Genomic DNA, 16,723 nt, shown 5'->3' with positions numbered 1-16,723 from the left:
GGGGGTGGGGGCTCTGTCCTCCCATTGCAGTGGATATGGATTTCAGGCAAAAGGAGGGCGGCCCCATTCCAGCAGCTCCTCCAGCAGCTCCTCCTCTGTACAGCCCCGCAGGAGGACAGGGCTGGGGGTGGTACCAGTACCGCCACACCGGAGGAGCTGCTGGCACGGGGCGCTGGCTCCTGGCAGTGGCGATCCCACGTTCTGCTCCTTTCGCCACTGCAGTTCCCAGGAGAGCCCTGCAGTTCAGTTCAGTGCCACGGGGCTCTCCCGGGAACTGCAGTGGTGAAAGGAGCAGAACGTGGGGCCACCGGGTGGCCCCATGCTGGCAGCTCCTCTGGCATGGCTGTACTGGTACTGCCCCCGCCCCCAGCCCTGTCCTCCGGTGGGGCTGTACAGACCCCAGGAGACACAGCTGCGTGGAAGGGCTGGGGGCAGGGTGGGGGGCAGTACAGCTACATCGGAGGAGCTGCCAGCATGGGGCTGCCCGATAGCCACACATTCTGCTCCTTTCGCCCCTGTGGTTCCCTGCTGAATGTGCCCCCCACAGGCATCTGGGGAGGGGCATGTGACCCTTCTTGCCCCTCCCAGGTGTCGCCTTCAGGAAAGAGAAGAGAACGTTAAATAGATTTTGAAAGTCATATTCACCCCCTTGATGCTCCCACAACTATTTGTCAGTAATGCTCTAACCCCTCTCCCAGCCTCTGGTCATGGAAAAGATGAAGGGGAAGGACAGGCTTGTGGCTAACACACAGTCTTGGGAATCAAGAGCCAGTTGAGCAGAACTGTTGTTGATATGGAGAGAGCTCCATAGGTTCACCTGACTAGCTATAGCCTGTTATGACTTCCTGGCCCTAAAGGCCTTCCCTAATTTAGATTGCCTGTGCCAAGCCTGGAACAAAGATTTGTGTAGATCCTTGAATCCTAGTCAATGGGAAAGTGCCTTGCATGACATCAATAGAGAGTTTTTAATCTATAATTAAGGTAATCCCGCAGAAAATTATATTTCATTCACACTGATCCCTGGATAGGTTACTGTGCACGAGCATTGCAAAGAGACTGCTGCTGCAGATGTGGTCTCTTGGAGCCCCACTGGTGCATGGTGGGGGACCGTCTCTGGATACAAGCCTTTCGGCTAGAAGTAGGTAGGAGGATGAACGTGATAAGGGATACTTCCTTAAAAGCTACTTTCCAGCGCTGTGGTTTGGGATACATCCAATCAGTTTGGAAACTCTCCAACTCACGAAAAGCTTGGTTTGCTGGCAGAGTGTGAAGCCAAATGACTCTTGTCTACACAGCCCTGCAGACAAGAGTCATTTGGTTACACACACGGCCAGCAAACCATGGGGGTGTGAACTGGAGTGTGCACCAAAGTGCTACTCTTACTCTCTTGTGTGGACGATACGGGTGTGAACTAAAGGTACCTAGTTCGTGTTAATGCACTCCACAGGTCTATGAACTAGGTACCGTTTAGTTGCACCCACATGGGAGAATTAGAGTAGCACTTTGGGTGCGTGCTGCAATTCACACCCTTGGAGTCTGAACTGTGTAGACAAGCTCCCAGAGAGCTTAGCTGGAAGAGCAGACTGCCTGCTCAGGGACAGAAGCTTGGCTCATTGACTTGCCTGACCTGACAGCTAAAGAGCAGGCAATGTTTCAGAGAAGAGGGAACTCAGACATATTTAAACAGATCTGCCTTCCCACTGTTTGTTCATTTGTCTTTGTTTTTTGTTCTCCTCCCCCACCCCCCCAAAATGAGAACACGCATTTTTTAAAAAGAGCCGACTGAACCACCTGAGGATACACATGGTATCCTCTGCACAGACAAAATGAGTCAGCGTAACACTATTGCATCTACATGTAAGCTGCATGGAGTTTATTACACCTGTCATAATCCCAGGTATAGCCGTTATTGTCTGTGGCGGTGAGTGGAGACGGCGAAATTCCCATATATCAAAATGGTTGTGCTGTATGACTGTGGTGATAAGTATCCTGGTACCAAGATGTGTTGTAGTTTTAAAAACTGGACAGCATCATTTGGCCATTGATCTGTATTAAAGCAACGCTCACAAACTTCATTCCTAGTGGGGTCTCCTTGTGCTACGAACACACTAAATGACAATCCCCATCCCAGAGAGTTTACGTTTAAACTCAGGCCATGTCTACACTAGCTGGCTTACAGCGGCACCACGGGACCGATGTGGTTGCACTGCTGTAAGATCGCTCGTAGAGCCGCTCTGTGCTGATGGGAGAGAGTGCGCCCGTCACCATCATAAGACCAGCTCAACAAGTGGCGGTAGTGATGTTGGTGTGAGAAGCTCTCCCGCCGACATAGCGCCACTCACACTGCCCTTTATGCCGATGAAATGTATGTTGCTTGGGGGTTGTTTTTTCACACCCCGAGAGACATATGTTTTGCTGACATAAGTGGTAGTGTACACATGGCCCAAGACACAAGTTGGTTTTTACAAACAAGCAGAGGGAAGAGGGTGGAAGAGGGTCAGATGATGGCAGATTAGCAGCACAATTTGTAGGGTTTTCCTAATAAAACAGGAGAGGAAGAATGGAAAAGTGGCTAAGGCTTGGTCTATACCACAAACTTATGGCAGTGTAACTATGTCTCTCAGTGATACGGAAAATCCACACCCTGGAGAGATGTAGTTATAGCAACCTAATCTTTGATGTTGACAGCACCATGGCAACAGGAGGCCTTCTCCTGTCGACAAAGCTACCACCTCTCGGGGAGTTGGAGTACCTAGGCCCATGGGAGAAGCTCTCCTGTTGGCATAGGCAGAGCCTTCACTAAGGGCTACAGCAGCGCTGTATGTGTAGACAAGCCCTTAGAGTCCCTCCCTGCAGCTGCACTGGGCCTCCGGGAGCAGACCCTCGATTGATGTAAATCACCATCGCCTCATTGACTTCAAAGCAGCTCGACTGATTTGCACAGGGCTGTGGATCTGGCCCCTGTCTCTAAGATACACAGGAGCCAGATCATAAAAGGCTTTTTAGAATAATACCTTGAACTTCACTTGGAAACGGACTGGAAGTGTGGTATAGTGCACAGAGGGAACATGCGCCGATAACGGGCTGCTGAAAAGGAGGGGTTGGAACCCAGCCTTCACAATGATACATCCTTCACTACCGCCTACTGCGACACTTGATAACGGAACAAATCAGCACAAGACCTGTTACGTGCTTTGTGAAAGTGATGTGTACAGTGACTGTTGTGTGGGGGCAGAGGGGTGCTCCCATGCTCAGCTACCTTGCCACTGGCACAAAGCCTCCTGAACGACACACTCCCAATGCATACAAAGGACAGCCTAAGTCCCCTATCCCTTTAGATGCACCAGATATCATTAGCTCATCTCCCACCTTGTTTACAGGAACATTTCAATTCTTCCCTCTCAGCATCCCGGAGAGAAGTTTAGTCATTGACACATACTCATGACAGACATATCTCTGTGAAGCAAACACAGAGTGGAGGATACTGTAGAATATGGGGCAAAAATTAACCCTTCTTTTACATGTCCTGCACTTCACAAGAGTTTGTGTGTGTGTGTGTGTAAGGATTATCCAGTTACACAGCCCATTCTCTATATATAGAGCCCAATATGTTCCACATTTAATCACCACAGAGAACTTATGCTACAATTTAATAGTTTATAACTCAGTTTTTATATACAAAAATCTGTTGTTCCTCCTCAAATGCTCCATTCCAAACCTGAAACTTATTCTGCCAAATTGTGGTTATTAATCTCTTGGGATGATAAAACAGTGCTTTGACCCTGCAGTGACAAGTACAGTATAAATGCCTAGAATGACAGCGTGAGGGGTAGCCTGCCCCTTGAGGGAAGTACTCAGCGCTTAATTTGCGCCAGGGCTGAGCCCCAGCACCTCTAGGATTGTCAGTTCACAGCCCCGGCACCTTTGGTCTTGCTGCATCAGTGATGGATGTATAAAAATTGCTTGAGGCCCAGCACCTAATTGCTTGGCCCTGGCACTTCTTTCATTACAGATTAAACACTGGAAGTCCTGCCTCCTGGTCAGTCCACCCTGTCACTTGGCAAGGCTCTTTTGTTGAGAGGTAGGATTATATACGCAAAGACCTGGGAGATATTGATAGGAAAAAAAGCAGTCCCAAGAGCAGCTAGGGATGGGGTGGAAACCCTGGTACTGTTTCTTTAAAGGCCCAGAGCCAGAAACCTTGCAACTCCTGAGGAAGCTCGTAGAAGGAAGGTAATATGGATGGGGGGTGTTCAGCTGTTGTGACCTGCACTGGATGTGCTATGTTTGTCTTTCTTCCACAGGACAGATGCGACTTTGTACAAAGTGCAAGCTGGTCTCCATACTGGAAGAGAAGGTTCAAGGTCTGGAGCAACAGGTATCGACCCTGCGTTGCATAAGAGAAACTGAAGATTTCCTGGACGGATGTCAGGATAGGCTTCTACGGGCACAAGGTTCTGAAGATTCAGAGCAGGCTGCACATCGGGGACAGAAGGATGGTGAAGAAATTTGGCATCATGTGACCTCCAGAAGAAAAAAGGGGAAAGTCCATGTACCAGCAGGGCAAATACAGGTAAGTAACCGTTTTCATGTTCTCTCCACAGGTACTAATGCGGAGAGTGGACCAGATGAGACGTCTGAGGGAAGAGAGCAGAAGGAGACTCCGCTGAGCGGAAGGCATGGGATGCACTGTCCTAGGGTTGGGGGTTCCACGACCAACGCTCCCTAGAGAAGGAGGCGGGTGGTGGTGGTCGGGGACTCTCTCCTCAGGGGGACTGAGTCATCTATCTGCCGCCCCGACTGGGAAAACCGAAAAGTCTGCTGCTTGCCAGGAGCTAAGATTCGCGATGTGACAGAGAGACTGCCGAGACTCATCAAGCCCTCAGATCGCTACCCATTCCTGCTTCTTCACGTGGGCACCAATGATACTGCCAAGAATGACCTTGAGTGGATCACTGCGGACTACGTGGCTCTGGGAAGAAGGATAAAGGAGTTTGAGGCGCAAGTGGTCTTCTCGTCCATCCTCCCCATGGAAGGAAAAGGCCTGGGTAGAGACCGTCGAATTGTGGAAGTCAACGAATGGCTACGCAGGTGGTGTTGGAGAGAAGGCTTTGGATTCTTTTGACCATGGGATGGTGTTCCAAGAAGGAGTGCTAGGCAGAGACGGGCTCCACCTAACGAACAGAGGGAAGAGCATCCTCGCAAGCAGGCTGGCTAACCTAGTGAGGAGGGCTTTAAACTAGGTTTACCAGGGGAAGGAGACCAAAGTCCTGATGTAAGTGGGGAAGTGGGATACCGGGAGGAGGCACGAGCAGGAGCGCATGAGAGGGGAGGGCTCCTGCCTCATACTGAGAAAGACGGGCAATCAGCAGGTTACCTCAAGTGCCTATATACAAATGCATGAAGCCTGGGAAACAAGCAGGGAGAACTGGAAGTCCTGGCACAGTCAAGGAATTATGATGTGATTGGAATAACAGAGACTTGGTAGGATAACTCACATGACTGGAGTACTGTCATGGATGGATATAAGCTGTTCAGGAAGGACAGGAAGGGCAGAAAAGGTGGGGGAGTAGCACTGTATGTAAGGGAGCAGTATGACTGCTCAGAGCTGTGGTATGAAACTGCAGAAAAACCTGAGAGTCTCTGGATTAAGTTAGAAGTGTGAGCAACAAGGGTGATGTCGTGGTGGGAGTCTACTATAGACCACCAGACCAGGGGGATGAAGTGGACGAGGCTTTCTTCCGGCAACTCGCAGAAGTTACTAGATCGCAGGCCCTGGTTCTCATGGGAGACTTCAATCACCCTGATATCTGCTGGGAGAGCAATACAGCGGTGCACAGGCAATCCAGGAAGTTTTTGGAAAATGTAGGGGACAATTTCCTGGTGCAAGTGCTGGAGGAACCAACTAGGGGCAGAGCTCTTCTTGACCTGCTGCTCACAAACCGGGAAGAATTAGTTGGGGAAGCAAAAGCGGATGGGAACCTGGGAGGCAGTGACCATGAAATGGTCGAGTTCAGGATCCTAACACAAGGAAGAAAGGAGAGCAGCAGAATGCAGACCCTGCACTTCAGAAAAGCAGACTGTGACTCCCTCAGGGAACTGATGGGCAAGATCCCCTAGGAGAATAACATGAGGGGGAAAGGAATCCAGGAGAGCTTGCTGTATTTTAAAGAATCTTTATTGAGGTTACAGGGACAAACCATCCCGATGTGTAGAAAGAATAGTAAATATGGCAGGCGACCAGCTGGCTTAACAGTGAAATCCTTGCTGATCTTAAATACAAAAAAGAAGCTTACAAGAAGTGGAAGATTGGACAAATGACCAGGGATGAGTATAAAAATATCATTCGGGCATGCAGGAGTGAAATCAGGAAGGCCAAATCAACCTGGAGTTGCAGCTAGCAAGAGATGTTAAGAGTAACAAGAAGGGTTTCTTCAGGTATATTAGCAACAAGAAGAAAGTCAAGGAAAGTGTGGGCCCCTTACTGAATGAGGGAGGCAACCTAGTGACAGAGGATGTGGAAAAAGCTAATGTACTCAATGCTTTTTTTGCCTCTGTCTTCACGAACAAGGTCAGCTCCCAGACTACTGCACTGGGCAGCACAGCATGGGGAGAAAGTGACCAGCCCTCTGTGGAGAAAGAAGTGGTTTGGGACTATTTAGAAAAGCTGGACGAGCACAAGTCCATGGGGCCAGATGCGTTGCATCTGAGAATGCTAAAGGAGTTGGCGGATGTGATTGCAGAGCCATTGGCCATTATCTTTGAAAACTCATGGCGATCGGGGGAGGTCCTGGATGACTGGAAAAAGGCTAATGTAGTGCCCATCTTTAAAAAAGGGAAGGAGGAGGATCCTGGGAACTACAGGCCAGTCAGCCTCACCTCAGTCCCTGGAAAAATCATGGAGCAGGTCCTCAAGGAATCAATTCTGAAGCACTTCGAGGAGAGGAAAGTGATCAGGAACAGTCAGCATGGATTCACCAAGGGCAAGTCATGCCTGACGAATCTAATTGCCTTCTATGACGAGATAACTGGCTCTGTGGATGAAGGGAAAGCAGTGGACGTGTTGTTCCTTGACTTTAGCAAAGGTTTTGACATGGTCTCCCACAGTATTCTTTCCAGCAAGTTAAAGAAGTATGGGCTGGATGAATGGACTATAAGGTGGATAGAAAGCTGGCTAGATTGTCGGGCTCAACGGGTAGTGATCAATGGCTCCATGTCTAGTTGGCAGCGGGTATCAAGTGGAGTGCCCCAGGGGTCGGTCCTGGGGCTGGTTTTGTTCAATATCTTCATAAATGATCTGGAGGATGGTGTGGATTGCACCCTCAGCAAGTTTGCAGATGACACTAAACTGGGAGGAGTGGTATATACGCTGGAGGGTAGGATAGGATACAGAGGGACCTAGACAAATTGGAGGCTTGGGCCAAAAGAAATCTGATGAGGTTCAACAAGGACAAGTGAAGAGTCCTGCACTTAGGACGGAAGAATCCAATGCACCGCTACAGACTAGGGACCGAATGGCTCGGCAGCAGTTCTGCAGAAAAGGACCTAGGGGTTACAGTGGACGAGAAGTTGGATATGAGTCAACAGTGTGCCCTTGTTGCCAAGAAGGCCAATGGCATTTTGGGATGTATAAGTAGGGGCATTGCCATCAGATCGAGGGACATGATCGTTCCCCTCTATTCAACATTGGTGAGGCCTCATTTGGGGTACTGTGTCCAGTTTTGGGCCCCACACTTCAAGAAGGATGTGGAAAAATTGGAAAGAGTCCAGCAGAGGGCACCAAAAATGATTAGGGGACTGGAACATATGACTTATGAGGAGAGGCTGAGGGAACTGGGGATGTTTAGTCTTCAGAAGAGAAGAATGAGGGGGGATTTGATAGCTGCTTTCAACTACCTGAAAGGGGGTTCCAAAGAGGATGGCTCTAGACTGTTCTCAGTGGTAGCAGATGACAGAACAAGGAGTAATGGTCTCAAGTTGCAGTGGGGGAGATTTAGGTTGGATATTAGGAAAAACTTTTTCACTAGGAGGGTGGTGAAACACTGGAATGCGTTACCTAGGGAAGTGGTGGAATATCCTTCCCTAGAAGTTTTTAAGGTCAGGCTTGACAAAGCCCTGGCTGGGATGATTTAGTTGGGGATCGGTCCTGCTTTGAGCAGGGGGTTGGACTAGATGACCTCCTGAGGTCCCTTCCAACCCTGATATTCTATGATTCTAAGGTCGGATCAAGGGTCCCCTCTCCCCCAACCAATTGGGGATGAGATGGGAGAACGGGACCAGCATAAATCCTGGTTTCCAACAAGTCCTCCCTCATAGCAGAGTAGATGCCTGCAGACAGAGAAGGGAGTAAGAAGGCTCCTACGAGGCCCTGATTTAGCAGGGATCAGACACCAGCAGAAGCCTGCTAAACCGTCTGAGCCTGAGGACTCAGTAAGGGCCAGTGAGGGACACAGATTGCAACCCAGCTCCAGGAGGAGAGATGGGGATTCCTGCCATAAAGAGAAGACACAAAGAACCCTGAGGAGACTGGGAATGGAGCTAGGAGGGCAGGCATCAGAGGAATGCTGAAAGCCAGAAGCACTTTTCATTTATTTGGGACACTTTGTCATTGCCCCTTTTGCATGAGATTTTGTAATATACAAGCCCTAAGGATGGTATTATTGAGTCAAGTATCAAAAGTGCCTGAAGTTATTGGCTTCCTGAGAAGGGAAACTGAGGCAGGAAGTACCTGCAGGGCCACAATAATTCAGCAGGAGGTGCCACAGGGCAGGAATGCCCTATGAAAGATACCGAAATATAGGCAGGATGTCATACGTGACCCTTTCAACAGGTTCTGCCGCACCCTTCTCACAGGGCAAAGAGCCGTGGGAACAGCACACCCACATCAGACTGTCCCTTGCCCACTTTCATTTTGGGCAGCATGAGAGCCACGGGTCTTGCCTATCCATATTAGCCCAACTGACTGGCACCACTTCAGCAAAAATAGTGCCTGCTGTCCTTTGCCCACCACTCAAGTTCATCACAGAAGTAAAAGCAAACATAAAACAGTTTAACTGACAAAGCACCCAGCAGCAACCCCCCAAAAGGACCTTTACCCTCTTGTAAGTGCACTTCAGTGAGTAGGTTAGGTAATGTCATCTTGTCTCCAGAACTTACATATCCTGCGTTTTGTCCTTTTTTGATGTTTCAATCTAGCAACTAACCTGCAGCCACACCACTAGGGCTAAGGTGGGCCATCACTTGGGAACGAAGTGGCATTGGCCGGGTTAGTACACGTATATAGGAGATTTCCAAGACAACCCTAGAACGCGGCAGTAAGGGGTGGGCATGCTCCTTCCTCTGACTCATGCCCTCAGCAGGGTGCTAGATGGTATTGTGCAAGGGAGCGGGGCAAGGGGGTATCTCCACGTGAGATGTAAAACTGAGGTCCTGACCATTTGTGGCTGTGCAAAGCACCAAAGGATCATTCATAAGAGCAGAGGTGTTAATTCTGCTATCCAGTCCAAATTCCATTGTGGGTAATTACCAGACCTGTGTTAAATCTTTTGGCTTACAGCGAATTGTGTTTTGTGAAGCTCAACTAGTTGATTCACTTTGCACTCCTTGAAGGACTGCCTGGAACACAAACCAAATCCCAGACTTCTGAGAGATGTGGTGATTTCCACAACAAACCTGGATTCCCTTAGCAGAGGCTGCAGTGGCCTGGTGCCTGCTCTTGCAGCCACGAGCAAGTCATGTTTGGCCCACATGTCATAGGTGAAGCTTATATAAATCAATTGGGGTTTCATTCATATGTTTTGAATGTTTTGCTTAAACTTTGTTTTTTTTAAAGAGTACTTGTGGCACCTTAGAGACTAACCAATTTATTTGAGCATAAGCTTTCATGATCTACAGCTCACTTCAGCATCCGATGAAGTGAGCTGTAGATCACGAAAGCTTATGCTCAAATAAATTGGTTAGTCTCTAAGGTGCCACAAGTACTCCTTTTCTTTTTGCGAATACAGACTAACACCACTGTTACTCTGAAACCTTTGTTTTTTTTATTTGCTTTGCCAATAAGAGGAACTGCAGTGAAAAGCAAATAGGAAGAGATAGGAAAATAGAGGCTCCATGCAGGGCTCCATCCTGCTCCTCAGGAAGCCAATAGGAGTTTTGCTCCTGATTTAATTGGGAGCAGGATCAAGCTCACCCTGTACTCTTACAGCTGGGGAGCCCATTAGCTCAGTGAATATTTTAAACACAGTCTTCTCTCAAAGGACTTGGCTATACAAAGAACCCTCACATAATAGCATTACCATAAAATGAAATTATCCTCCTTGCATTAGAGGCCCCACTGGGAGAGATGGTCAAAATTAGATTAGAGAAATGCTCATTATGCATATTATGAATAGCTGTAAGCTGCTTAAATAATCTTACATTCATCTAACACCTGGAAGGATCCCAAAGCCCATTGCTTTTGCTATTTTCATTTCCTTTAGTACAGTTTTCTCTCTGTAAAGTGCGAGGGTGTGGACTAGCTGGTCAATCTGTACCTGCTCGCCAGAACCCAACTCACTTCACTGCATGTATTTAGGAACTACTCTGTCTGTTTGAGTCAACATTGTGCCGTTGTTGCCAAGAAGGCCAATAGCATTTTGGGATGTATAAGTAGGGCCATTGCCAGGAGATTGAGGGACGTGTTCGTTCCCCTCTATTCGACATTGGTGAGGCCTCATCTGGAGTACTGTGTCCAGTTTTGGGCCCCACACGACAAGAAGGATGTGGAAAAATTGGAAAACGTCCAGCGGAGGGCAACAAAAATGATTAGGGGACTGGAACACATGACTTATGAGGAGAGGCTGAGGGAACTGGGATTGTTTAGCCTGCGGAAGAGAAGAATGAGGAGGGTTTCGATAGCTGCTTTCAACTATCTGAAAGGGGGGTCCAAAGAGAATGGAGCTCGGCTGTTCTCAGTGGTCGCAGATGACAGAACGAGGAGTAATGGTCTCAATTTGCAGTGGGGGAGGTTTAGGTTGGATATTAGGAAAAACTTTTTCACTAGGAGGGTGGTGAAGTGCTGGAATGGGTTCCCTGGGGAGGTGGTGGAATCTCCTTCCTTAGAGGTTTTTAAGGTCCGGCTTGACAAATCCCTGGCTGGGATGATTTAGTTGGTGTTGGTCCTGCTTTGAGCAGGGCGTTGGACTAGATGACCTCCTGAGGTCCCTTCCAACCCTGATATTCTATGATTCTATTCTTTCTGTAACAGAGTTGGCAGCTCTAGTATTTGCACCCTTTATTTTCTGCCATTGCTAGTTTAAAAAAAAAATGTTAATTAGCAGGTGTGCGCACGCACATATTTGGGAACTCCATACAGGTGAGAGCCTGTATGGACTAACATACCAAACTACTGTCATTACATTAACAATACAAAATAGGGCATTGTCTGGTGTGTCTTCTGCCTCTGCTCCCAGCTTGTGGTCCATGGAGTACCTTACCTCTTATCTGAAATGTTTGTGTTGCCAGAGCACTCATGGTGACACCCCAGTGGTGGGAGCGTTGAGAATCAGTCACACGATATAACTACTCACATGTAACTGTTAAATGTCTGAAGGCAGAAACTAAGAGTTCCATGTCACTTGGTCTGTGCTCCCAGCAGGAGATCAGGCTGGACCAGCCAGAGCTACAGAACGTGATTCTTCACGGCTGTGCCCCCTGTGCCAAGTGGGTGTAAAACAGCACCATTCTGTCTTACATGCATTTCACTCCCACTTCGCATGGGTGGAAGTGTCTGTACACTGACCAGGGAGTCAGGCTCGTAGAACTGAGGGCTACACTCATTCTCGTCCCTTGGCAACAGATGAGTAGATATAGCTCCTGCTGAGGTGGAGGGGGGAGGTATTGTAGTGGGAAGGGGGGCACTGCTTACCAAGCACCCCATCATGGCCAAGGATTGCTTTGCAGGAACCTTTCCCTGTTAGCCCCCTCATGAACATCCATTAAGAGCTCCACAGAGGCTCTCTTGTGGCTATCCGCACCCCCATTCAGGGCTGACTTAATAACAGAAGAGGCTCAAACAGTCCTCAAGCCCCTTAATAACAAAAATGGTCCAGAAAGTCCCCCAAATAAAATCCATAACACAAGTGTATACTCAGCCCTGGTTCTTCAACCTCACGCAGACCGCTTCCTCTGCCCCAGCAGACGCCACCAGTCCTAGTGCTTTCTGGCTGGAGCTCAGTCCTCTGGACCTGGCTTCCTTCTTCTGTCAAATCACCCTATGCAGCTTCCTGCTGTTCTGTATAAGAAATCCCCTGCTCCAATAGAGGTGTGCTTCTCTGGGTGTGGCTATCCTCTGTGTCCATCCCTTAAGGGTGGAGCCACGCTGTTATACCCATAGGACCTGCTAAGTGCAGATTTAAACAGTGACTGGGGAAGGGGTGATCAACGCTTCAATTGCTGTAAGAAACAAAGCAGCGGAGTTCAACACAACTATAGCAAAATCCCACACCTCATGTAGGTACACAGTTTGCAGGAGAGTCTGGCAGAACAGGTACTGAAATCACAAGAGAGCAGATTAGTGCTGAGTCTGATGCTGTAGCTAAACTGTGAATGCTTGGAGCCAAACATGAACAATGCTAGGCCAACAACTAGAGTGGTCAGACAATTAACATGACAGGATTCTAATAGAAAAACTTGCTTGTGGAACCAGCTGCAGAAGAAGGAAAAGTGGAATGGGTCTATCAATCATTTTGCTTGATTCAGCTGAAGACCTAGGCCCGGCCACAAACTGTGGGCTGCTCGATCACCAACTCCTATGGCATTGCCTTTTATCAACAGAGGAAATGCACCCAAGAGAATGTTTGGACTCAGTCCTACTGCTGTCAGCATGCAGCACTCTAAAGCATCCAACTTTTGCTCTCTCTGAGCAGGCTGACATCGAAGGGGGTTTCCAGAGTTGGGCAATCTGTGCGTTTTCAAAAACGTGTTAAGTGGTTTGCTGTGGCATCACCACTCCAGCTTCCCTTCAGTGTGTGAGCAGGCACACTGGGGGGAGTGTTCAAATACTGGTGCAGCTGCCACTGGTACAGAGATCTCAGAGGGAAGGAGTTATAAGACAATTGATCTTCCCTGAAAAAGACAGGCCACTGATAGAAAGCGATCTGGATGGCTTGGTAAGCTGGGCACAAGCAAACAATACACATTTCAATATGGCCAAGTACAAAGTTATACATCTAGGAACAAAGAATACAGGCCATAATTACAGGCTGGGGGACTCTATCCTGGGAAGCAGTGACTCTGAAAAAGACTTGGGAGTCATGATGGATAATCAGCTGAACATGAGCTCCCAGCAAAAAGCTGTGGCCAAAATGGCTAGTGTTATCCTCAACAGTATAAAAAGGGAAATATGGATTAAGAGTAAGGATTCCCTTGTATTCCCTTGTACCTGGCACGGGTGTGAGCACTGCTAGAATACTGAGTCCCGTTCTGGTGTTAACAAATCAAAAAGGATATTGATAAATGGGAAAGAGGTGAGAGAAGAAGCATGAACATTATTAAAGGAGTGGAAAATATGCCATACAGCGAAAGGCTCAAAGAGCTCGATCTATTTAGCTGACTGAAGAGAAGGTTAAAGAAGTTGAAGCTAGACAAGTTCAGACTAGAAACAAGACACACATTTTTAACAGTGAGGGTTATTAATCATTGGAACAATTTACCATGGGCTGTGGTGGATTCTCTATCACAGGCAGTTTTACATCGAAGATTGGCTGTTTTTCTAAAAGATCTTCTCTAGTTCAAACGAATGAATGCCAGGAAGTCCTGGGGTGTGTGTGACCCAGGTCAGACTGGATGATAACAATGGGCCGCTTGGGCCTTGGAATCAAGGGCAAACACGTGTCACCTGGCAAAATCCAGTCCCTTTAGGATTTGGAACACAGGGGTGATCCCACAGCCTTGCTTCCCAAGGGAGAGGCTAACCCCACAGCTGCAGCCCTTGGGGGTGGGGTGGGGGGTTGGGATATCCATACAGCCCTGCCCTGTGGTGGTGGAGAATAGTGCCCCATCCACACCCGGGGGGAAGAATAACCTACCCAGCTCTGCCTCCAGAGGAATAATCAATCAGTTATTAATGTTAAAAACTGCTTGAGCCCCCCCCCCAGTACCTCTTTCATTACAATTTAAGCAGTGGAAATAACCACAGGCCTGCCCACCCTCTCCAGGGAGAGACCAGACACCACTCACCCCCAGGGTAAGAATACCCACTCCCCCACCAGTATCCCCTGGGTTGGACTTAAAGCCTCTGGAGCTGTGGGCTACACTCCCAGGGGACAGGGAGGTTGTTCTCCCAAGTCAGGGCTCCCAGGTGCAAGACGGGGAGGGGCTGCATCAGGCGTGTTCTCTGGAGCAGTGGCTCTCACCCTTTCCAGCCGACTGTACCCTTTCAGCAGTCTGATTTGTCTTGCGTACCCCCAGGATTTCACCTCACTTAAAACCTGGTTGGCTTACAAAATCAGACATAAAAACACAAAAGGGTCACAGCAGAATATTACTGAAAAGTGATTTTCTTTCTCATTTTTGCAGTACAATTATCAGTCAGTCCATTGGTCTATAAATATGGTACTTACATTTCAGGGTTTGGTCTACAGCGCAGTACCAACAAGTCCCTGTCTGCATGAAGGTTTAGTTTGTACGGACTGCGCTGGTACTTTTCATGTCACTGGACAGGTTGTAAAACCCGGCCAACACCAGGTGAGTTGATGTGACCCCTGGAAGACCCCTGGGTATCCCGTGTGTACCCCTGCTGGAGAGGGGTGAGCCTGGGACCAGAGTTAGGGGGCAGCGCCAGGGGACAGGGCTGGGGTCCCCCGAGCCTGGGGCTAGGGCTGAGTCGGGGGCGGGGCCAGGCTCTCTGGGGGCGGGGCTGGGGCTGAACCGGGGGCGGGACCGGGTGAGGAGTGTCCTCTGGGGGCGGGGTTGGGGCGGGGCTAGGGCTGAAGGGGGGCGGGGCCAGGTTAGGAGCGTTCTCCGCGGGGCGGAGCTGGGGCGGTGTCAGGGGCGGGGCCGGGTTAGGAGCGGTCTCCGCGGGGCGGAGCTGGGGCGGTGTCAGGGGCGGGGCCGGGTTAGGAGCTGTCTCCGGGGGGCGGGGCTAGGGCTGAACCGGGGGCGGGGCCAGCTTAGGAGCGTTCTCCGCGGGGCGGAGCTGGGGCGGTGTCAGGGGCGGGGCTGGGATACAGCCGTTCTCCGGGGGGCGGGGCCGGGCTGGGGTGGGGGGGGTTGTGTGTGTGTGTGTGTGTGTGTTTTCTCTGGGGGGGCGGGGCGAGCCCCAGGTGGGAGGGGCCGACTCACCTGTCCCAGCCCCGCCCCCTCGGGCCGGGATTGGCCGCGGCGCTGCCCTGTGGAGCCGGCGATTGTCCCCGCGGCGCCGGGCGGCCCCTCCCCCGGGTCATGGCGCCGCCGCCCGCCCGGCCCCGCTCCGCGCCCTGACTCGCCGCGCCCCGGCCGGAGGGGAGGCGGCGCTGCTGCTGCGGACGGTCCGGAGCCGCCGTGCCCGGGCAGGGGCATGAGGAGAGCGCGGGGAGCGGCGGCGGCGGGCGGCCTCGCGGGGCCGAGCTGAGGCGGGCCCGGCTGAGGGGAGCCGCGCGGGGCCCGCGCCATGTCCCTGCTCTGCGTGCGAGGTGAGTCCGCGCCGCCGCCGCCCGCCCCCGGACCGGGCTCGCGGACCTGCCCCGCTCGGGTCCTCGCTGCCCTGTGGGGGCCCCCCCCGGCTCTCAGCGCCCCCCACCCCCGGGGGTCTCGCGGCGTCTGCTCGCGGGGCGCTGCCCCACCTGCCTGCTCCGCCGGGGGGGGCCGCAGCCCCTCTCCCCCGGCGGCGCCAGCGACCTGCCCCCCGGGGCGGGGGGAGCTCCGGGCACGGCCCCCTCCCCCCAGCCGTGCGCGGGCGGGGGGCGCGCGGGAAGGCGCCGGCGCAGAGTCCCGCAGCGCGGGGGGCGCGTGCGGCGCCGCGGGCGGGGGGCGGCAGCGGGGCGCGAGGAGGAGGCGAGCTGCGCCCGAAGCCGCCGCCGCCGCGCGGGTGTGTACGCGCCGGGGCGTAGGGACCCTGCCTCCCTTGGCCTGCGCGTCGCCGCAGCGCTGGTTTGGACAGTAGCGACTATGAAGGAGAAACGGCAACTGGCTTCAAATGGGTCTCTCGCTCCATGCTGTACGGTCCCGTTCAAGACCAATCTCTGAACCGGCCCGTCCAGTGATTATGTAACACAGGGACTCTTCTTTGTGGCTGTTCTTTCATTGAGTGGTTGGTGTGCGATGTTTTTACACAATACGGTTTGCTCCGCTAGTCTGCGGGGTGGTGTGCTTGGTGATTCTTATTTGCATAGGAACAGTTTTCTCTCTTGGTAATAATCCATTGTTTTTTATTTGTGGTTGTACTTTTCAGTATACTACTTTCTTTCTTTCTTTTGTATTACTGTCTAAACACTGGCTGCTTGTACCTAACTCTGTCCACCGAGAACAGAACAGAAATGCAGCAAAGTGTTTGCCTCACCAGAGTGTTACTTTTGATTGAAGGTACGTTTGGTCAGGAGAGGGGCATGTTACTTCCACAGTGTTTAAAATAAACATAAGGTGAAACTCTAAAATGTTAGGGGATTGAATATGCTCTGGTTAAACCAAGGAAATTTAGAGTGAATGCTGACACTGCCCTGAGATCTTTAGTAGTTGTAGGGCCCCATCAGTGTCCTGTCTAAGCACA

The 16,723-nt window shown here is 50.8% G+C and overlaps 1 protein-coding gene and 1 long non-coding RNA gene across 5 annotated transcripts in view; one reads left to right on the top strand and one right to left on the bottom strand.

The window, feature by feature from the left end:
• The window catches only part of LOC141988033 (uncharacterized), a 40,820-nt gene extending 25,481 nt beyond the window's left edge, over positions 1 to 15,339 (bottom strand). The window contains exon 1 of the long non-coding RNA XR_012639633.1: positions 15,322 to 15,339. This is a non-coding gene — a long non-coding RNA (uncharacterized LOC141988033). The remainder of the gene's footprint in view (positions 1 to 15,321) is intronic.
• A 225-nt stretch (positions 15,340 to 15,564) lies between these two features.
• UNC13B (unc-13 homolog B) overlaps positions 15,565 to 16,723 on the top strand; it is a 400,249-nt gene continuing 399,090 nt past the window's right edge. For all 4 annotated transcript variants that reach the window (XM_074952218.1, XM_074952216.1, XM_074952217.1 and 1 more), the window contains exon 1: positions 15,565 to 15,650. In XM_074952218.1, the coding sequence (XP_074808319.1) occupies positions 15,629 to 15,650 (22 nt within the window). In that variant the 5' untranslated portion in view covers positions 15,565 to 15,628. The remainder of the gene's footprint in view (positions 15,651 to 16,723) is intronic.

Source organism: Natator depressus, chromosome 5, assembly GCF_965152275.1.
Source record: "Natator depressus isolate rNatDep1 chromosome 5, rNatDep2.hap1, whole genome shotgun sequence".
Classification (NCBI taxonomy): Eukaryota; Metazoa; Chordata; order Testudines; family Cheloniidae; genus Natator; species Natator depressus.
The sequence above is the reverse complement of the archived record's forward strand: the minus strand, read 5'-3'. Positions and strand labels throughout refer to the sequence as shown.